The sequence below is a fragment of the Bos taurus genome, chromosome 13 (genome assembly GCF_002263795.3).
Source record: "Bos taurus isolate L1 Dominette 01449 registration number 42190680 breed Hereford chromosome 13, ARS-UCD2.0, whole genome shotgun sequence".
NCBI classification, from domain to species: Eukaryota; Metazoa; Chordata; class Mammalia; order Artiodactyla; family Bovidae; genus Bos; species Bos taurus.
This window is the reverse complement of record NC_037340.1, coordinates 28,304,393-28,328,397: the sequence shown is the minus strand read 5'-3', so window position 1 is coordinate 28,328,397 and position 24,005 is coordinate 28,304,393. Positions and strand designations below refer to the sequence as shown.

The 24,005-nt window shown below is 38.4% G+C and overlaps 1 protein-coding gene across 2 annotated transcripts in view; it reads right to left on the bottom strand.

Moving 5' to 3' along the window:
- The window catches only part of PRPF18 (pre-mRNA processing factor 18), a 56,123-nt gene that overhangs the window by 12,694 nt on the left and 19,424 nt on the right, over positions 1-24,005 (bottom strand). For both annotated transcript variants that reach the window (XM_005214176.5, NM_001075323.1), the window contains 6 exons: positions 21,549-21,662; positions 15,772-15,918; positions 14,243-14,311; positions 12,663-12,803; positions 12,468-12,539; positions 9,816-9,971 (listed from right to left, as the gene is read on the bottom strand). In XM_005214176.5, coding sequence (XP_005214233.1) covers positions 9,816-9,971; positions 12,468-12,539; positions 12,663-12,803; positions 14,243-14,311; positions 15,772-15,918; positions 21,549-21,662 — 699 coding nt within the window. The remainder of the gene's footprint in view (positions 1-9,815; positions 9,972-12,467; positions 12,540-12,662; positions 12,804-14,242; positions 14,312-15,771; positions 15,919-21,548; positions 21,663-24,005) is intronic.

Genomic DNA, 24,005 nt, shown 5'->3' with positions numbered 1-24,005 from the left:
TGCCTTCCTTTGGGATTGGAAGGGAAATGGACCTTTTCCAGTCCTGTGGCCATTGCAGTTTTCCAAATTTGCTCACATATTGAGTGCAGCACTTTCACAGCATCATCTTTTAGGATTTGAAAGAGCTCAACTGGAATTCCATCACCTCCACTAGCTTTGTTTGTAGTGATGCTTCCTAAGGCCCACTTGACTTCACATTCCAGGATTTCTGGCTCTAGGTGAGTGATCACATCATCATGATTATCTGGGTCGTGAAGATCTTTTTTGTACAGTTCTTCTGTGTATTCTTGCCACCTCTTCTTAATATCTTCTGCTTCTATTAGGTCCATACCAGTTCTGTCCTTTATCGAACCCATCTTTGCATGAAATGTTCCCTTGGTATCTCTAATTTTCTTGAAGAGATCTCTAGTTTTTCCCATTCTATTGTTTCCCTCTATTTCTTTGAATTGATCGCGGAGGAAGGCTTTCTTATCTCTCCTTGCTATTCTTTGGAACTCTGCATTCAAATGGGTATATCTTTCCTTTTCTCCTTTGTTTTTCGCTTCTCTTCTTTTCACAGCTATTTGTAAGGCTTCCTCAGACAGCCATTTTGCCTTTTTGCATTTCTTTTTCTTGGGGATGGTCTAGATCCCTGTCTCCTGTACAGTGTCATGAACCTCCATCCATAGTTCATCAGGCACTCTGTCTATCAGATCTAGCCCCTTAAATCTGTTTCTCACTTCCACTGTATAATCATACGGGATTTGATTTAGGTCATACCTGAATGGTCTAGTGGTTTTCCCCACTTTCTTCAATTTAAGTCTGAATCTGGCAATAAGGAGTTCATGATCTGAGCCACAGTCAGCTCCTGGTCTTGTTTTTTTCGACCGTATAGAGCTTCTCCATCTTTGGCTGCAAAGAATAAAATCAATCTGATTTCGGTGTTAGCCATCTGGTGATGTCCATATATAGAGTCTTCTCTTGTGTTGTTGGAAGGTGTTTACTATGTCCAGTGCATTCTCTTGGCAAAACTCTATTAGCCTTTACCCTGTTTCATTCTGTAGTCCAAGGCTAAATTTCCCTGTTACTCCAGGTGTTTCTTGAATTCCTACTTTTGCATTCCAGTCCCCTATAATGAAAAGGACATCTTTTTGCAGTGTTAGCTCTAAAAGGTCTTGTAGGTCTTCATAGAACCATTCAACTTCATCTTCTTCAGCATTACTGGTCAGGGCATAGACTTGGATTACCGTGATACTGAATGGTTTACCTTGGAAACGAACAGAGATCATTCTGTCGTTTTTGAGATTGCATCCAAGTACTGCACTTCAGACTCTTTTGTTGACTATGATGGCTACCCCATTTCTTCTAAGGGATTCTTGCCCACAGTAGTAGATATAATGGTCATCTGAGTTAAATTCACCCATTCCAGTCCATTTTAGTTTGCTGATTTCTAGAATGTTGACATTCACTCTTGTCATCCCATTTGACCACTTCCAATTTGCCTCAATTCATGGGCCTAACATTCCAGGTTCCTATGCAATATTGCTCTTTACAGCATTGGACCTTGCTTCGATCACCAGTCATATCCACAACTGGGTGTTGTTTTTGCTTTGGCTCCATCCCTTCATTTTTTCTGGAGTTATTTCTCCACTGATTTCTAGTAACATATTGGGCACCTACTGACCTGGGGAGTTCCACTTTCAGTCAACATCTTTCAGAGTTCATTTTCAGTGAACAGTCATTCAGGTCTGACAGAATGTGGTCCACTGGAGAAGGGAATGGCAAACCACTTCAGTATTCTTGCCTTGAGAACCCCATGAACAGTATGAAAAGACAAAAAGATAGGACACTGAAAGAATTTTATTTTGGTGGGCTCCAAAATCACTGCAGATGGTGACTGCAGCCATGAAATTAGAAGACGCTTGCTCCTTGGACAAAAAGCTATGACAAACCTACACAGTGTATTAAAAAGCAGAGATATTACTTTACCGACAAAGTCCATATAGTCAAAGCTATGGTTTTTCCAGTAGTCGTGGATGAATGTGAGAGCTGAACTATAAAGAAAGCTGAGCACTTTAGAATTGATGCTTTTGAACTGTGGTGTTGGAGAAGACTCTTGAAAGTCCCTTGCACAGCAAGGAGATCCAACCAGTCCATCCTAAAGGAAATCAGTCTTGAATATTCACTGGAAGGACTGATGCTGAAGCTGAAACTCTAATATTCTGGCCACCTGATGCAAAGAACTGACCTATTGGAAAAGACCCTGGTGCTGGGAAAGATTGAAGGCAGGAGCAGAAGGGGATGACAGAGGATGAGATGGTTGGATGGCATCACTGACTTACTGGACGTGAGTTTGAGCAAGCTCTGAGAGTTGGTGATGAACAGGGAAGCCTAGCATGCTGCAGTCCATGGGGTCACAAAAAGTTGGACATGACTGAGCAACTGAACTGAACTAAATGAACTGCCATATGTTCTAATAAAGGAATGAATTAACATGAGATAGTTAAAAATTAATCCTAACTTCGATAGAATACACCTTTAACCCAAAGTGTGATTTTCTAAAAGTGTGTACTTAATAAAAATTTCTACACTTTCAACATTCATAGCCATGTATATACCAAGGCCAATCCTTCAAAAAGTGTCCACAGGAATTCTTTTCACACAAGTGTATATGATTAAAATTGAGTGGATCTAAATTAACTCATTCCAGACTTTTCAATTTCTGATCTGGATCAAGCTGCTTGGGACAAAAGCAATCTCACGCTGCTTCCAATGAAGAGTCCCAGTGCAACTGCCAAATGTATTCAATTGCTCAGGCTCTGCAGGACATAGTAGAAATTAAAGAAAACTCAGTTTGGGGCTAACTTCATCTTCTTCTCGAGTTTACGGTAAGAAACAGAGCTGCTCCCATTTTTACCTGTCTGAATGTTTGTCACATAAATGAACAGAATTACAAATTCAAAGGTTTATCATTTCATAGAAAGTAGTATCAAATGAAAGGACCTCCCTGGTGGCTCAAACGGTAAAGCGTCTGTCTACAATGTGGGAGACCCAGGTTCGATCCCTGGGTTGGGAAGATCCCCTGGAGAAGGAAATGGCAATCCACTCCAGTACTATTGCCTGGAAAATCCCATGGACAGAGGAGCCTGGTAGGCTACAGTCCATGGGGTGGCAAAGAGTTGGACACAACTGAAGGACTTCAAGTGATAATTACATTTTGAAAACAGCACTCATCTACTTAATGAAAGTAGGTAAAAATGTATGGCGGAAGACCAATTTGAGGAAAGATTTTATTTATCTGACCTACAAGGACTTCACAGTGCAAGATGATCTTTTCTTTTTTTTTTCTCATGCATGTGATTGAGAAATATAAGTTAATATACCAAGTACAATGTCTGTTCAGCTGCCAGCTAAAAGGCATCATGGCACCAACCCTCAGTGTTCTAGATTAAAAGGTAATGTAGGGCTTTCCTGCTGGCCCAGTGATAGAGAATCCACCTGCCAATGCAGAAGACACAAGTTCAATACCTGGTCTGGGAAGATCCCACATGCAGTGGAACAACTAATAAGCGCACGCACCACAGCTACCGAGCCTGTGCTCCTGAGCCTGGGAGCCACAACGACTGGGCCCACGTGCTGCAACTACTGAAGCCTGCACACCTAGAACCCGTGCTCGGCAACTGGAGAAGCCACTACAACAGAGAAGCTTGTGCATCCCAACGAAGAGTAGCCCCCCACTCACCACAACTAGAGAAAAACCTGTGTAGCAATGAATACCCAGCACAGCCAAAAATAAAATAAACTTAAAAAAAAATTTTTTTTAAGGTAATATAGATGAAAGAGAAATGCTAAGCAATATTTTTCTCTAAAATTTTGTTTTAATATGCCAGGAAGTTATTAAATGTGTAAACTGTTACCAAAGTAACTTGCCTTTAAGAAATGCTTTTTCAGACCCAAGAATGCCTGAAGATAGGATAAGGCCACTTGACCCACAAATGTGTGACATAGAATCTGATGTATAGAGAGTGTTTACCAACTAACAATGATATTGTGTATCCAGCACATGGATCAAGCTGTGATTGCTCACTGCAGTAATGAATGTTTCTGTTATACCATTTTCAGCAATACACAAACATGTTATAAAGTTACAAATGTTTCACAAAAACAAATTAAGCAAAGTCCAGATGAAATACGCCAAACTGAAATGCAGATATAAATACCTGACATAAAATGCTGGAATGATGTTTTCACCAGGGAATTTACAAACTTGAGGTTACTGAACACAACTTGCCGGAGAAGAGTATTAAAGAACATTTTGCCTTTTGGAATAGTGAAGACTTGAGAAAAATTATTTGGAATGAATATTACTCCTTAATCTTCTAATTCCCAAAGAAACGTGTGTTGAAACACAGCACACAGAGCAGTTAATCTACATGAATTAGGAAGGGTATCCACAGGAAAAGGAAGGGCACACTCAAGTCGGGTAATATGGCCGTAATAGTTCCAAGGATTTTACAAGGGTCTGGGCAAGACCGGGACCAACGAGAGACAATACAGCATCACCAAGCCAGCAACACCCCGAAGCCACAGCCAGCCTGTTTCCAAGGGGGTCAGGGAGGAAAGTGGTGACTCAACGTAGACAGAGATGGCCAGACCTTGAGGAGGGGTGCAGTGACTCCACAAGAGGAAGCCAGGAAAATAAACACCCAAACTCATTCCTCTCCTGCCTATAAAATGCCTTCCCATCTCCCTCACAGCCCACCCCATTCAGAACTCAGAGGGCAAGGGAGCCTGTCACTGTTGTTCATAAAAGCCAGGTTTCCAGGGCACAAGGTACAGGATCAGGTAAGGAAGGATGGACTGGATCTGGAGGGCAAATCACCACGTGAGGTCAATTTCAGCTTTTTGTCCTCCTCTTCTTTACCAACAAGTAAAGAACCGTCACAACATGAACCTTTTCAAGAGATGTCTGGAAATGACTGAATTATCGAGACTAACTAATGAAGAATTTTCTGTAATCTGTGGAGAAGCTTTACCCAAATCTGGGCCAAAGGTTACATCTGCATTTGGCAGACCAACCAAAGTCCTTGAAGTTCCTACCAACAGTTCCATCTCACCCGAGATTTGCAGTTAACTAATATGCTATCCAACTTCTCTTTGATCTGCATGGTGAGAAAACCCTCCCTGTGGTGTGTTTAATTTTTGTGAGAAAGAGAACACTTCAAACAATTTTCACAGTTTAAATTCTACAGAGATTTGCATAAAACCCAAAGATGAAATCATGTTATAGTAAAGAACCCCTTGAATTGTTTCCAGGCCAAAATACTGGAGTGGGTAGCCCTTCCCTTCTTCAAGGGATCTTCCCAACCGAGGGATCGAACCCAGGTATCCCACACTGTAGGCAGGTTCTTTACCAGCTGAGCCACCAGGGAAGCCCCAGTAAAGATCCCCTTGAATTGGTTTCACGGTATTTCAGAAAACAGTTATTTCTTACCAGTATTTCTATGCAAAAGGAATTCTTCTATACATTGCAAGATTTCATTTAAGTGATGCCCAAGACCTGGCAATATTAACCAATAATGACACACATCAAAATAATGGTTATTTCTGATGGGAGGAGGGCTTAGACTCAGAAAAGGAATGAGGGAAACTTCAGGGATGCTGCTAGAAACTTCCTGTTATCTAGACCTTGTTTTACATCTTGATACAAAATCACACGTACATGAAGAATCACTGAGCTGTACAGTTAAGATCAGTACACTTTACATGCTTTACTACTTACAAAGGTTTACTATATCTAAATTTAGAAAGAAAATACCCTATTAAATGACTTTCACAATTACCTCCTCAGCAAATATCTTAACGAGAAAAGGTTTGGGTTTACATATTTACTATGGGGTCAACAAACTACGGCCCACAGGCTGCTCATCCCTTTTATACACGGAATTTCACTGGAACACAGCCGCTGGCTGCTTTCACACAGCTGCAGGGTTGGACAGTTGTAGCAGAAACCTATGAAGTGCAAAGCCTAAAGTATTTACTACCTGACTCTTTAAGAAAAAGTGGGTCACTCCCTGACTTCAACTTCAAATCATATATTTAAACCGTCCCTTTGTAGGAATAATTCACATTAGTCTCACCCGAATACCAAAATAAGAGGAGATTCAAAAGACAGCTTAGTAAATCACTCAGTTAATTGTAATCAAGAATTTCATAAAATGCTAACATGGGGTGGCAGCATTTTGCCTTGAGCTGCCCCATGGGTTTAAGATAGATCAAAAACTAGCACTTAATTTGGCCTCACAAACTGCTAATTTTTTGTTATTGCCAATATTTTAAAAATAGGAGCATATGCTTTTTTAAAAAATTAAGGATTCTGGTATCTCACTAAAAAATAAAGGAAGATGGAGCGACATTAGAAAGATATTCCTACAAAGTAACAGTGAGCTGAGGTGACACCAGTGATGCTAAGGCTAAGATGCGGCTGACACTTCATGCTGTGCTTGCACTGCCACGGTTTTAAATTTTTATTTTATGTTGGAGTACAATGGAACTAACAACATTGCTAATCACCTGTCTGCCTTTCTCATCACAGAGTTGACAGGAAAATGAAATACCGCTTCTCTGTCTACATGAAAAGTTGGAAAAGACAAGCCAGATCAAGGGTCAGGGGTTTCTTAACACTCCGCTCACTCGTTACCTGACTATCCTGTGAGTGTCAATTTGCAACCTCAGGTTTAAGCAAAGGCCTCTAGGGAAAACAGCAGAGAGATATCGAAGGACCAGATAAGGGTAATAGTTAACCAGATTCTTTCAAATATCAAGTGGTAGGGATCTCCCCTGTATCTTCTAAAGCAGCCCTACTCCTATTCGGGGGCAATTCTGCCTGTTAAAAAGTTTCTTTGTATTATTTTTGCAACCTCTTACCAGTTTACCATTGTTTCAAGACAAAAAAATTAAAAAAGGAAGAATCTTTTCCTTAAACTGATTAGAAATGTGTCTTCCTTCCTATACCTTGCTGCTGCTGTTTAGTCGCTAAGTCATGTCCGACTCTTGGTGACCACAAGGACCCAGGCTCCTCTGTCCATGGAATTCTCCAGGAAAGAATACTGGAGTGGGTTGCCATTTCCTCCTCCAGCAGGTCTTCCCGACCCAGGGATCAAACCAGCATTTCCTGCATTGGCAGGTGGAATCTTTACCATTGAGTCACCAGGGCCTTAACTGTATAGGACAAACTTAACCCCTCTTCCACCACAAAGTTCTCTCTTTATTGACAGTTATCCAGACCCCCAACAAGAGTCTGCTTTCTCAAGGACTAGAATAAAAGCCAGACTTTGACCTCTCGTGCCTCTGAGCATTCATTCAATGGGCAAATCTTGATTGAGCACCCACCGCGAGCACTATTTCTAGACTCTGAGGACACATCAGTGAGCTATGCTCCCGCCTTGTGGAACGTACCCTAAATTAAATTATTATGTCTCTCTAACAATGTAGATAAGCTCTCATTAGACCTGCTAGTAGCCATACTACACTACTGTTATTGTACTTAGAGTCCACCAAATTCCCTAATCCTTCCAGATATACACTGCTCAAACTGCTCAAGCAACTGACAGTTCAAATTTCTTTGTGGTCATCATAATCTTTTAGAATAAGATAAGTACTGATTTTTTAGAATCAGTTTTTTTCTTCAGTCTTTCAAGAACTTCCAGAATGCAAATTTCTTCTCCATCTGAACGTACAGCCTATCCCTTCTGTTTCTTACTGTCTGTAAATCTGATAAATATACCTCTTGGTAGAGTCATCCAAGTTGGTCATGAAAACTGTTGAACAGGAGAGTGCTGAGGTCACTAAGAACCCTGTGGCATATCACCAGCAACCACCCAGACAGACATGGATTCGTTACTCAGTCCTCATGGCTTCTCTCACTCAACAAGCTGAGTCCACCTGGCTGTCTTACCATATTTACATCTGTACACAAGAATATTATTATGTTTAGGTCAAACACCTTCCTACAGTTCAGATATAGTATGTTCACCAATATTCCCTAATCACCTTGGGGAAAAAGGAATGGAAGGAGAAAAGTTAAAAAGAAAGAACATTGGGGTTTCCCTGGTGATTCAGAGGTAGTAAATCTGCCTGCCAAAGCAGGAGACACAGGCTCAATCCCTGATCCAGAAAGATCCCACATGCTGCAGAGCAACTAAGCCCATGCGCCACAACTATGGAGCCTGTGCCCTAGGGCCCGTGTGCCTAGAGTCCAAGCTCACAAGAGAAGCCACCTCAATGAGAACCCCACACATCACAGCCAGAGAGCAGCCCCTGCTCTCCACAAGCACAGCAAGACCCAGCACAGCCAAAAATAAAATAATTTTTTTTACAAAAACGAAGAACAATGGAGGGAGGATAGGTCATTGTATAGCTATAATAATAAATACTATTCCAAAATAAACCAGAAATCTTTAAAATACTAAGCATATTTTAAAAAAGGATAAACGTTTATAAGATGGTAATCAAACCACTGTTTAAAAAAAGCATGCTGTCTTTAAGACAGGGCTTCCCAGGTGGCTCAGCGGAAAAGAATCTGCCTGCCACTGCAGGAGACTCAGATTCAATCCCTGGGTCAGGAAGATCCCCTGTAGGAGGAAATGGCAACCCACTCCAGTATTCTTGCCTGGAAAACTCCATGGACAGAGGAGCCTGGTGGGCTACAGTCCACTGGGTTGCAAAAAAGAGTCAGACAAGACTGAGTGTGCACCACACACATACACACACACACAAAATGAACTTTTAGACACACTATAGCCTTGGCCATGGTATAACTGAAGACAATCAGTAAATTTAATCACTGGAAACAATATTCCATTGTTAAAGCCAAGCCACTTTTCCCCCCAACTAAAAGCTTTTTGCCTTCAATACAGTCAATGGTGGTTATTTAAAAAATGGAAATGTCTTTGATTTCCACAACTATATTTGAACTCTAAAATTCTGCAGTTCCCATTAGGGGGTCAAGTTGAAATCATATTTTAAAATGTTAATACATATGAATAAGGCACAAAGCATGACAGGCAAAATAACCTTTAGCACTTGGAAGTGAAATGAAATAAAATGGTAATGCATGAATATGATAGCGACTATTGTCCAGCACAAATTCTGAAAACATGTTATGCATTTTAAGTGAATCTTATACTTTAAATAAACTTTGAGTTTCATCTCCAAGCTTTAGCGTTAACATCCAGCAAAAGTCATTATACAGACACAACCTGGGATCGTTGATAACTTGGCAAAAACTAGGTTATAACTGAGGTTTTCTCCCCTACTAAAAACAAAAGTTTAATCCAACAGCAGTATTATCAGGTTTATGTGAGGCTCAATAACTTTAAGAAAATAAACTATGGATACTTTAAATCTATTTGTGTAGAGAAGTGTTGTTATAAATTATTTAAAAAATACTACTAGCCAAATTTTGACTATTCGTACCTTTTTAGTCTATATGTTAAACTTACCTTGAAAATAATAAAATTGTGACTTATTGCAAAATACTCTGTAAATTCATCATTCTTCAGTAAATTCCCAAAGCAAACAGTAATAGTTTTATTTCACTACTAAGGTAATTAAAGCACAACACTTGACTCTGTCTTACATCATCTATGACACGTAAAAGCTTTCTGTTTTACAGTTCAGTGAAGGTGTCTTAAATACAAGCACTACTTATACAAAGCGTGGACTTGCACCCTGTCATGCTATATCCTATTGCTGTAATTCTCCTTCTCGCAAAACTTAGTTTGAGAAGTGGGGAATGTTAACCTCCAAAGCACTTCGCCCTCCAAACTACTTACCTGAATATATTTCCGCTGTGTCTCATCGTTTAAAACATGTGCAACGTGCTTGGAAAAAATCTTTTCCCTGCCAGTTCTGGCATGGATGCCAACCATAGTAACACCAATGGGCCAAGGGGCGTTTCCAATGGCCATCTGAAGATAGGCATCGTTAGCCTAAAGAGAAAGTTTAAGTAGAGATCAGAAAGGCAGAAATATTCTGCTGGTCCAAATTTTTCATTTAAAGTATTTCACAGCCCTACATGATGTAATTTTCATCCATCTCTTAGGCATGTTGAAAATATTACTATTCCCATTATCCAAACAAAAGAAATTAAAACAGGGGTGACTGACTGCTTGCCCACAACCACAAATGTCTGTGGAAAAACAGAAACCAATGCTAACTAACCCAGTGAGTAAAAAGACAAACATTCTTTGCAGCCTTCAGGCATTAAATATTAATGCAGCTCAGATCTGGAAGTACTAGGTAGGTAATCTGATGCACTGATAGAGACTCCAGTCTGAGTCTCTGTTAGACCCGGTATTCTCCATAGGTGGTCACAGGGAAGACAGAGGCTAACTAGTTTTTCATAATCCCACCTGAAGCTACATCCTCTCCCCACACAGCAGTGTGGGCCTCTGAAAGTAGCATGGGCTCTGTGTGCTGGGACCATCACATTGGTCCCAAAGCAGATGTGTAAACAGATTAAAAACTGGCCCTCGAATAGCTCAAGGATGAGATCGTTTCACTTTGGCCCCCCGAAACCTCCCACCTGCCAAGAATCTTAAAAATAAAAGCTACAGTTTCCCTGGTGGCTCAGTGGTAAAGAATCCACCTCCCAGTGCAGGAGACACGGGTTCGATCCCTGGTCCAAGAAGAGCCCACATGCCCGTGCACCACAACTACTGAGCCTGTACTCTAGAGCCTGGGAACTGCAATTACTGAAGCCCACGTGCCCTAGAGCCCATGCTCAGCAAGAAGAGAAGCCACCACAATGAGAAGCCTGCACACCACACCTAGAGAGTAGCCCCTGCTCACTGCAACTAGAGAAAGTCTGCGCAGCAATGAAGACCCAGCACAGCCAATGAATAAATAAATAAAGTTATATTTTTAAAAAATTTAAGGCTACAAAATGAGAAGACAGAAAGCAACAAAGACAAATGGCTTTTTCTAAACCAAGTGTGGCTACTCATGGAGGGAAAGAAGGAAAAATACAAAACAGAAAGCAAGTAAATTCGAGAAGACCCAATGGTGTCAGAGAAGCTTATACAACCAGGACTCAAAGAGATTTTAATTTTAAAAATCAAACACCCATGAGACTGATAATGTAGAATTTTAGAAGGGCATACACATTTTTTATCACTGATTCTTGTGCGTGAGAAATCACTGGATATTAACTGATAAAATTTCCAATATTTGGTTTCCCCCAATTTTCAAAGAAAACTGTCCAAATATTGAAGTTTCAGTTCTGTCTGTATTGTATATAAAATAAACCTTCACCAGCTTCTCACATAATATATGAGAATGAGAAAAGTACCAAGGAGAAGCCACGGTCTCGAGCAGACAAGTGACCTGAATTCTCTCTGCAGTGATGGTGACCTTATCCATCCATCTCAATGGGATCACCCTTCATAAGCAACAGGCAACTCACAGAAACTACCCAAAATTAAAGCTGACACTCATAAAACAGTTTCTTTGACTAATGAACTGGCCCCCATGCAGAGGGAGTAGTTCAGCAGGGAGCCCTCCAGTCACCCAGGATCACCGAGCTAACGACAGACACTCAGGGCACAGGAATAAGCAACGGCTTCCCCGCTTTCCTGGTAGAGCCTGTCTACTGCTCTGGAACTGTCACTGGAGGTGCTGCCCGGAAGTCCTCCCCTCCTCCTCCTCCTCTCCTGGAAGGCACAGCCCATGGGAGCCTCCCTCCTCAGACTTGGCTGACGGCCCACGAGCACTGGCATACTTCCAATGCTGCTAGCAGTACAGGAGGCCCTTCTCTTCCTGTTCATCACCAACTGAGAGCCTTGCACCCACCTTTCTAAACTCTGCCCTCAGAGCACGTGGACACCAGATTTCTCTCCCCAGCCACTTCCTCCCCAAGTCCATTCAGGAATAAAAACACCGCAGCAAGGGGAAGAGTCCTCCCTTACTAGGCTCTGCTATGCTGCACCACTGAAAAGGGAGCAAGGAATTCTGGCAGCCTGACCTGGAACATTTTCTCAGAGAAACCAGCATAAAAGTGGTTAAGTTCCATGGTATCATTAGTTCAACAGTTCAGCTATATTATAGATTAAGCAGGCTTTTACAGCTGGCCTGAGAAACTGATCTAATAACATTGCTTCTATGGGAAAATTTGTTCCAAGCCATAATCAACCATCTATAAACTTAGAAATTCAGTCCCATTCATGAAATGAACACTGTCTATATCCAATTTGTGCTCTGCAGAATCTTTATACCTTCCTTCAAAATGATTAAAAAATTCAAACCTAACAATATCTATTCATATCTAACAATAAGCTGACAATAAATTATAAAATGCTTAGTTTTTAAAATTTATTTCACATTTATTCTTATATCTGCTATTAAAATACCCCCACATGAGATGAACGTATTATGCACACAATCTAGATACATTCACGAATATAATTTTGATGCACAGCATAACGTACCTTCACGTATTCCCTCTGCAACATGAATTTAATAATATCTGTTATGGATTCTTTAATATCAGCAGGAAGATTCTGGAAAAGGAAAAAAAATAATTATGGAAGCTCAATATGTAGTTATAGATCACATTTGTCCTAACTTTGTATATTCTATTTTAAAAAAATCAGTTAATGAAAGCATTTTTTGAGAACCCTCACCCTCTTCCGTAGCTTTCTGAAAAGGGGTCTGAGATAGGACTCAGTCTGTTTCTGAGTAGCACTGTTCAGTTTACCCTGCACACTGCGCTTCACATAATCCTCTCTGGCATTCAGCTCTTTAGCCCAAACACCAAGAAGAAACTGTGGAAAGAAAGGGTAAATTTAGACTACAATGCCACCCAGTGGTTTCATAAGCACGAAAGTTCTCTGATGCACAAAACGGTACACATTCATCCTTAGAGTAAATGTCTTAACTGATTAATATTAGTCGCCGATGTTTTAATGAACTGTTTCTGCTTAGTAACTCATAGATGTTTTAAGGCAGTGCTTTTGGCAAGTCACAAACCTCCCTATTCTACACATATTCCTAGCTCAAGTGTGATCCATTTCTCCCCTAAAAAGAACCCCGGGCTGAAATACGAAAAAGTTCTTTTTCAGGCCAGAAACTCTGCTCCCCAAGTTCCTGGGATGAAATAGGAAGAAGTTTCACAGGTAACTGTTTGATAGAAATAAACTTTTATTTGTATTTCTATTACATAAAATTCAACCTGCCTAGACTTATCAGCCATAATGCCATGTGCTGTGATATTTAATCAATTTTTCAAGGATGATGATGCTATATTTGGACTTTGTACTTCTGCAGTAGAGACCACAATTCAACTAAAAATTCCCTCTAAAACACTTGACCAAAGAAGGAAGGAAAAAAGGAACGAAAATATAAGAAACTATGACCAGCCCCCATCCCACCCTAGAAAACTACCCAGGTGCTCCTTGAATTTAACCACACAAAGAGCATCCTTTCTGGAGGCAGCTAAACAGTGGGCTGGGGAGGCCATATTCCCCAAGTGGTGTTACGTATGCATGTGCTATTGGGAGAGGCCGTCACTCAGAGGAAATTCCGTCCATACTAGATCCCATGCCCTAGCTAAGTCCATGCAAAATCCTCAGTGAGTTAAGAATCTTGATGACCGATATGTCGCATTTAAACTATAAATACAAGTAAAAGCATTTCTTGCATTTAAATTTCTTGGTCTGAATATAAATATTGATAATTCGTGAAGAAATGTTAAAAGGAATCTGGGGTTTGCACATACTCTACCTAAACCACTGAAGAGAGAAAAGCTGGGAAGAAAGATAGAATGAGCTACTGATAATTCTGTGAAAGGTTACCCAAGTGTTTGCTTTTTTCACTGCCAATGTCTTGCCACTTTTTCCTTATGTCATCTCTCAGAGAAGCTTCTGGAACTCTCTCCTTATTACACTCTTTCCCAGGATGTTTAAAAAAATCTTTTAATCCTTAAAACTTCTTGTTCATTCTACTGCTATGATTCTTTTCTGTGTGTTTACAGTAATAAGTCAGCTTTACAAGTGCCATGAAGAAAGTAAATATACATTTTGTTTAACCTCTATACCCAAACACATACCAACATTATAAACACTACACATGCAGAAATGTTTAATGAGAGTTTCCCTTTCCAGTCTAACTCTTAAACAATTCAGAACTGTAAGACCAAAAAAAAAAGTAAGACCAATTCTTATCTAAAGAAAACATCCTCCGTTCCTAGCCAAAAAGTACATACCTTAAGGAATTTGGTAATGATGTCCATGTCTTTATGATCATCACCTTTTCCTAAAGACTCTCCCAGAGCCTGAAAAGAAGGAAGGTTTCTGTTTTAGTCAGGAGCAACAGCTGAATATATATGCTATTAACATCAGTCCAAACATGGCCCTTTATTACATGTATGGTCCAATTTTGATTTAAAGCCTGAGAGAATTTCTAGATAGGTTAAAAATATCAATTTGCCATTTAAATTTAGACAGCATGTTATCTTTTATGAATCTAAAGATTAATAAGAGTGACTGCTAATAAATGTGAGGTTTCTCTCTAGGGGAATAAAAATGCTCTAAAATTAGACTGTTGTTGGAACTTGTGAATATACTAAAAACCACTGAATTGTACACATTAAAAGGATAAATTGCATAGTATGTGACTATCTCCAAAGTTGTTTAAAATGCCCAGAACTGGTTTGCTCACCAGTTTTATTTCAGTAAAATTATTATTTCAGTAAAATTCAGGGGGTGGGAGTACAAATAAAATAACCACCTCACATATGTACACCTAAGCCTAATTCATGTTGATGTATGGCAGAAATCAAACCAATATTGTAAAGCAGTCAATCAATTAAAAATAAATATATATTAAAAGATAAATAAAAAGGAGGAAAATCTCAAAAAAACAAACAATAACCTCAACTACAATCTCACTTACAGCAGTCAACATGGGTTAAGAGCAAGGAATGAAAGGTAACAGAAAAATGACTTTACAATTATCAAGAAATTTAAGTCATTATTTTTGCTCATGCTAGACAGATAATTTAAAATTATTTCAAGTAATATTACATATATCACTCCACATTCAATACACCGGCAAAAATAAGCAAGCAAGATATTGCCAAATGTTGGCAGGGATGTACGGATACACTGCTGATGGTGGAGTGAAGACTGGTACACCCATTCCAAAGAGCAACCTGGCAGTATTCAGACAAGTTAAGAAGCAATCTTGTTTCTGGTCCAGAGGGGTTATGTACAAGACTGTCGGTCACAAAACTGTCTGTGGTAACAGGAAGAAGATTATTGCATGCTTATTATTGCATGCACAATTATTACGTGCTAGTATTAAAAGGCACTGAAAGTCACACTGTATAAAATACTATGTAACAATTAAAATCAAAGGTTTAGATGACACAGAATATCAAGGTTGGAACTTGAAAATAAAAAACAGAATGAAGAATTTCACAGTAAAGTATCATTTATGTATACCGAAGCACATGCATACAAAACATTACTGGTTTTACAAGACCATCAATAAATAAAAGGATGTACACATCAAACATATCAGAATGAATACTTTTGAAGGCAGGAAGAAGGGGAATGTTTGTAGAAAATGAGAAAAAAGGGAGTGAATAAACAACAGTCATGAAATAGAAGGGCCTTTGTAATGACCAAAGAAGCCAGGGTGCTGTGAACTGAACAGTCTAATGAGCTCAACCATCAGCTCCAGGGAATGAAAGGTGGGGTGGGGGAGTGAGGAAGGTGGTGGAGGGATCACCTCTAATTCTTCAATTGTGGTGTTTTCTTCGTGAACTTTCAAATCATTCTGGGTGTCTTCCTCTCCAGGCTCTTGGCCACCCACAAGCTCATTGAGGTACTGCTGATCAATCTTATCCAAAGCTGCTTTCAGATCATTCCTCAATCCCTGAGGAAAGGTAAAAAGTTACACCTCGTATGAAATTTCATTGATGTTTCACTTCTGATTTTTTTTTCTGATAATGAGTATAATTCATTTTTTTCTCCATAAGGAAACTCAAACAATATTTCAATAATTATACAGCTATCACTACTGTCCATTCAAAGTCAATTCTTATGAACATATTCAAATTTAAAAGAATATATAATAATATAATAGCTAGTCTGACAGAAAAATAAAAAATATGAGCGACAAATCCAATTAAGAATCTGCATAAACGCTGTAATTTTCTAATGAGGCCTAGAGAAAGTGACCAGGTGCTCCACCCATTTTCCTGGTTCACTGAAAACCTCTAACAACTCCAACTGCTTTCAACTTCCACAACATCTGGCAACATCAACAGTATAAAGCCAGAGTCTCAACCACGTCCTAGACTTCACTATGTTTTTAACAAACCAGTAAACTCCACATTTTATTCACTTCTAGTTTGTGATCATTTGATTAAAATGGAAGCCTTAAAGATAGACCCTTATCATATACCACATATAAAAATTAACTCAAAATCGATCAAAGACTTAAATGTAAGGGTTAAAACTATAAAACTGTAGCTCTTCGAGTTAACTACAACAGAAAATCTGATTTAAAATAAGCAAAAGACTTAAACAGACAATATACAATGGCCAATAAGTAAATGAAACGATGCTCAACCTCACTAATCACTAGGGAAATGCAAACCAAACCACAGAGATACCACTTTACAACCATCAGGATGGATATTATCAACAGAAAACAGAAAATAATAACGTGGCTAGGATATGGAGAAACAGACCCATTGTGCACTGCTGGAAATGTAAAATAGTACAGCTGCTGTGGAAAATGTTAGGGCAATATCTGAAAAAGTTAAACATACCTACATCAAGGCACATTACAGTTAAAATGTCAAAAGTTAAAGACAGTTCCTACAAGAGAACACAGGCAGAGTGCTCTGACATAAATCTTAGCAGTATTTTCTTTAATCAGTCTCCTAAGGCAAAAGAAATAAAAGCAAAACCAAACAAATGGAACCTGATTAAACTTAAAAGCTTTTGCAAAGCAAAGAAACCATCAGCAAAATGAAACAACAACCTACTGAATTGGAGAAAATATTTACAAATGATGTGACCCTCAAGGGATTAATATCCAAAATATACAAACAGCTCATACAACTCAATATCAAAAAACAACCCAAGCCAAAAATGGTCAGAAGATCCGAAAAGACATTTCTCAGAGAAGACATACATATGGCTAACAGGCACATGAAAAGATGTTCTACATTACTAATTATTCAGTTCAGTCACTCAGTCATGTCCAATTCTTTGCGACCCCATGAACTGCAGCATGCCAGGCTTCCCTGTCCATCACCAACTCCCAGAGCTTGCTCAAACTCATGTCCATCAAGTTGGTGATGCCATCCAACCATCTCATCCTCTGTTGTCCCCTTCTCCTCCTACCTTCAATATGTCCCAGCATCAGGGTCTTTTCAAATAAATTAGTTCTTCGCATCAAGTGGCCAAAGTATTGGAGTTTCAGCTTCAGCATCACTCCTTACAATGAATATTCAGGACTGATTTCCTTTAGGATTGACTGGTTGGATCTCCTTGCAATCCAAGGGACTCTCAAGAGTCTTCTCCATCACCACAGTTCAAAAGCATCAATTCTTTGGCTCAGCTTTCTTTATAGTCCAACTCTCACATCCATACATGACTACTGGAAAAACCATAGCCATAGCTTTGACTAGATGGACCACTAATTACAAGAGAAATGCAAATCAAAACCACAATGAGGTATCACCTCATACAAGTCAGAACAGCCATCTCTAAAAAGCCTACAAACAACAAATGCTGAAGAGGATACAGAGTAAAGGGAACCCTTGTACACTAGTGGTGGGAATGAAAACTGATAAAGCCACTACTGAAAAATAGTTTCTAAAAAACTAAAAATAGAACCACCATGACACAGCAATTCCACTCCTGCATATGCATCCAGAAAAAACAAAAATATGAAAAGATACATGCACCCCAAAGTTCACAGCAGCACTAGTTATAATAACCAAGACATGGAAGCAGACCAAGTGCCCCACAGACAACTGGATTAAGAACATGTATGTATGTCTCTCTCTCTCACACACACACAAACACAGGAATATTACTCAGCCATAATAAAGAATGGAATTCTGGCACTTGTAACACATGGATGGATCTGAGAGTATTATGTCTTGTGAAGTAAGTCAGACTGAGAAAGACAAATACTGTGTGATACCACTTATGTGGAATCTAAAAAATAATACAAATGAGTGTATATGCAAAACAGAGACAGACTCACAGATACAGAAAACAAACTTGTGGTTACCAATGAGAAAAAGAAAGGGGAGAGTGACAAATTAGGGGTACCGGATATACAAACTACATTTAAAATAGAGGAGCAAGAAGGATGTTGTATAGCATGGAGAATTATACCCATTATTGTGTAATAACCTATAAGGGAGTATAATATGCCAAAAATACTTAATCACTATGCTCTCTACCTGAAGTTAACACAATATTGTAAATCAATCATACTCCACTTTTTTTTTTTTTTTTTAAGTTACAGAAAGGAAAGAATCTTAAAAGCAGCAGGAGAAAAACAATTTGCTTTGTATAAGGAACCACCTCCCAATAAGACTATCAGGATATTTTTTAGGAGAAACTTTGCAGGCCAGGAGGGAGTGGCACAATATATTTGAAGTGCTAAAAGAAAAAACTTCCAAGAACATGCTACCCAGCAAAGTTATCATTCAGAATTGAAGGAGCAATAGAGTTTTCAGACAAGCAAAAGCTAAGAGAGTTCCTAACCACTAAACTATCCTTGTTAAGAAATGTTAAAGGGATTTCTTTCAGCTGGCAAGAAAACATATGAAAGCATAAATCCCAGTGATAAAAGTACATGTATGGTACAGGTGGTAAATTAATCACTTATAAAGCTAGTATGAAGATTAAAAGACAAAAGTAGTAAAAATAACTGTAAGTGCAGTAATTAGTTAAGGGCTACACAATACAAAATGATGCAAAATGTGTTATCAGAAAAAAATGTGGAGGGAGAGGAGGAAAAGTGTTGAGCTTCAGAATGTGTTCAAACTTAAGTTATTAACTTTTAGTTCCGGTTACAAAATAAATAAGTCACATGGAATAATGTACAGCATGGTGACTGAAAATACTGCACTGCACATTTCAAAGTTACTCAGAGAGTAGATCTTTAAAAAAGTCTTCATCACAAGAAAAAAATTTTTGTAACTACATACAGTGATGAATATTAGATTTACTGTGGTGATCATTTTGCAATATATACAAATATCAAGTCATTATGCTGTACACCTGAAATATGTTATATGTTAATTATAACTCAACTTTTAAAAGTACAAATAAATTCTAATATTGAATAAGATCAGAATACAGCAGGTTGTACTAAGTTAATATTAAAAGCTAGAAAATTTCTCAAGTAATGAGACATGAGTAGCAGAAAAATTAAATCAGGTACCAAAAACTAAATAGTGCACATTAGCATTTTAGACTCTTTTGATAAGGAAAGTGACTTGGGATATAGAAGAGAACAAATACTGGTGAAATGAGGCATTACAAAACCACTTAGCTCTTTCCAAGGATTTAGGTAAGGAAACTTTAGATAGGACTGAAAATAAAAACAAATTACTGTGGACATTAATAATATAAATGAAGAAAACATTTTAAATTCATTTATGTTTTTAAAAAGAAGTTAAACATAGAATCACCATACAATTCAGCAATTCCACTTCTAGGAATATATGTAAAAGAAGAGAAAGCAAGGAACTTGAACAGATATTTTTATACCTGTGTCCATAGCAGCATTATTCACAATAGACCAAAAGGTAGAAGCAACCTCCCTGTCCAACAAGGATGCATGGATTAACAAAATGGCGTCCATACATACAATGGGATACTAGCTTTAAAAGGGCAGGAAATGCTGACCTCTGCCACAACAAAGCTGCACCTTTAAGCCAGCATGCCTAGCTAGTAAGAAGGCCAGACTAGGGAGCCTTCAGGTGACCTCAGCCGCAACCCTCATGTGACTGTATCACAGGTGAGACCTCAACCAAAACACTACCCAGCTTAACCCAATCGAACCACAGAATGTGATGGAGAATGATAAACTATCTTAGTATACAAGGTTTCAGGGTGGTTTGTTACCATCACAAATGACTGAGAAAGATTTTATGATAATGAATTGTTTTACGATGTAAGTTTTGGGGTGGTTTGTTATACAACTACATATAACCACGTCTGTCTCTCTCAGTAACTGAAAGAGCAAGTAAATAAGTAAATAAGACCACAAAAGATCTAAACACCACTGTAATTGACATTTCAAAAGCATAAAGCATACTCTTTTCAAGAGCCCATGGAATATTCACCAAGATGGATTATAAGCTGAGCCATAAAACAAGATCAGAGTTCTAAAAGTAATGCTGAAACTATTAAAGTTTTAGAAGAAAATACCATCTCTTTAAGATCTTAGGGTAGGCAAACATTTTCTTAAGCAAAACACCACAAGCAGTAATTATAAAGTGAACTTTGTCAAAATTCAAAAGTCCTGCCCATGAAAAGACACCGTTAAGAAAACAGGTAAAGCTTAGGAAAAAATAGATACAAAACATGAATTTGTATATCTAATGAAGAATCCAGGTTACACATAAAGAACTCCTATAATTCAAAAATAAAAAGACAACCCAACTAAAACATGAACACTGCATAGAGAAAGATGTGGCTAGTAAGTCTATAAAAAGATGCTCATAATCTTTAGTTGTCAGGGAATTGTGACTAGACCCACATGAGATACTACCACACAAACAAGAGAATGGTTACAATTTAAAAGACTAACAATAACAAACACTAATGAGACAACACTGGCAATACCCAGCATTTCTTAAAAAGTTGAGCATACATATACTGTTACTATTCAGCAATTACACTTCCAGAGAGATAAAAATGTATTTAACCTAGGAGAAATAACATAGAACCAAAAAATATTTGTGTAAGAATGTTCACAGCAGTTTTATTCATAACAGCCCAAGGCTAGAAACATATTGTGATATATTCATATTACTGAATATCATCAGCAATAAAAAGGAACAAGTTACCAACATCCACAATAACATGGATGAATCCTCAAAATCTTACACTGAGCAAAAGAAGCCAGACATATCCTGTGTGACTCCACCCAAGTGAAACACTAACACAAGTAAAGTTCATCGACGGTAACAGAATTTAAAATGGTGGTTGCCCAGGAATGGAGGAGGAAGAATCCAGGGACTGGCCAAGAAGGGGTGCTGGGGAGTTTTCATGTGTGTGTGATGAAAATACTCTATATCTTCGTAAGGGTACTGGCCACACACTTGCAAGCATTTTCAAAATGCACTGAACCGCATGCTCAAGATGTGTGCCTTTTAAAAGAAAATTTACATTCAGCAGCAATAATCTGGCAACTTCATTTTTCCTTTTTTCCTTATAATAAGGCAATTATTTGAAGTCTGTCAAAGTCTGTAGTATTCTCAGTGATGTGGTACAGTGATATTCTAGCTTTGTTCTTCTTACCTTGTTAACTTCTGGTGTGAGGATCTCTATTTTTCTTAAACGTTGAAAAGCATCATAATCTGTTTCTCCAAATAGTCTGATTGGTTCTCCTCTTTCTCTCAATCTTCTGATAACCTATTTTAAAAAAAAGAAAGAAAGAAACAATAGTAATTTCTATTTTAGAAGACTAAACACTTATTTTGAAAATTAGATGCGAAAGTAAGTTATATTTGTTTTTTCTTTAGTTTTCCACGAACAGATATACTGAATTACTGTCACACCTTAAATAACCCGAATGGTTTAGGTCATTTGGTGAGTGTTACAGAAAGGACCAATCTGTGTAGTAGGCAACATAAGAAAACCATTAAGATGGGAAGGAGTGATAACATTCATACAGAGGAAAAAAAAAGTCTGGAGTCAGCTGATAAGCCAATGACCACAGACAGGCAAGGGTCATCACTGTAATACTAAATTAAAACCCAAAACTAGTCCCTTAGACAAGAAAGTGAGTTACAAATGGGTGGAGGGGGGCACATGCAGGGCTTTTGGAGGTAATATTCCTCCTTGACTTTGGTGGTGGTTGTATGAGTGTCTGTTTTGTTTTGCAATTATCCACTATATTGCACATTTTACACACACTCTGTATACATGCTATATATTTCATAAAAAGGACTAATAAAAATTATAATTAAGAAAATAAGCTGTAATTAGAAAAAAATTACCAAGAATTTAGTCTGGGAACTGAAATAGTATCACACTTAGAAACCACTGGCAAGGCTTCCACTGGATTAACTGAAACTAAAACTTAGACCTCATCTAGTGCTATCTCCCGGAAAAGGCGATGGCACCCACTCCAGTACTCTTGCCTGGAAAGCCCCATGGACGGAGGAGCCTGGTAGGCTGCAGTCCATGGGGGTCACGAAGAGTTGGACACAACTGAGCAACTTCACTTTCACTTTTCACTTTCATGCATTGGAGAAGGAAATGGCAACCCACTCCAGTGTTCTTGCCTGGAGAATCCCAGGGACAGGGGAGGCTGGTGGGCTGCCGTCTATGGGGTCACACAGAGTCGGACACGACTGAAGCGACTTAGCAGCAGCAGTGCTATCTCCAATCAATGCAGAAATGACCTCAAAAACACCTTCTTCGGGCCACTGTCTGATGAATGACAGGAATCACACCTCTTCATGGAGCAGCCCATCTCATCTTTGGACAGTTTTACTATGCTTCTCAAAATAAACAAAACCCACCTCTTTCAATTATCTCAGCTTTATGAAAAGACAGAACACTCAATGCTTTTTCAAAATTAGAGCTGTGGTCAATGGATCTGTTTTCAAAAATCTCTAATATTCTTCTCTTCAGGCCAAGTATTCAAAAGTCCTTCATCTAGTTTTCACATGACAGCTTCTGGAGTCAGCCCTCCTTTCCTCTGAATGTTTCGTTTTGCTCAAAGTTCATTTCCTTGTGTACTTTGTGTATATAATCGTAACTCTTTTTTCACATGAATACTTTAAAATTTTGCTGTTGTTGAAGGAAAATAACAGTTGATATTGACCAGGGTATGGACAAAGCCTATAGGCTAGAGTATGAACTGGTGGAACGTGTTTACAGAGCTCTCTGGTAATTTATATCCAAAGTGTTAGACATGTATTAATATATAGGCTTAAGTAGACTCCAGAAATCATGTTTCTAGAAAATTTTCCAAAGGAAACTAATCATATAGTATTACACACGCAATGACATCTGTATAAGGATGTTCATCTCAGTATAACCTATAAAATGGAAATACTGAGGCAGTTTAAATGACCATTAACAAAGAATTGGTTTTAAAAATAATAAAGTAGTAGTTCTAAAATATTGTGGGAAATTATGAAGTCATAAAAAAATTATATAGACCTCTATATTTTGACTTAGAAAGATGTATTAAGAGAAAGTAAAAAGAAATCAACCCTGAATATTCATTGGAAGGACTGATGCTGAAGCTGAAGCTCCAATACTTTGGCCACCTGATGTGAAGAGCCAACTCACTGGAAAAGATGCTGATGCTGGGAAAGATTGAAGACAAAAGGAGAAGAGGGCAGCAGAGGATGAGATGGTTTGATAGCATCACCGACTCAAAAGATATGAATTTGAGCAAACTTGGGAGACAGTGGAGGACAGAGAAGCCTGGCGGGATACAGACCATGGGGTTGCAAAGAGTTGGGCACAGACTTAGTAACTGAACAACAACAAAAAAAGTTACTGTTTTGTAACTTACTTTCTCTTAATACATAAATGATATTATTTTAAATAACTTTGACAAATTATCTAAATATAATTATTTCAAATACATGCATTTAATTATACTTATTTAGAATGTGTTTAGTTTTTAAAGTTTAGAAGGATATATTCTTTAAAAAATTTAAGACATGAGATATCCTTTAAACTATTTAAGACAACAGTATCAAGAAAAGCAGAAATTTAGAACCTCATAAAGAA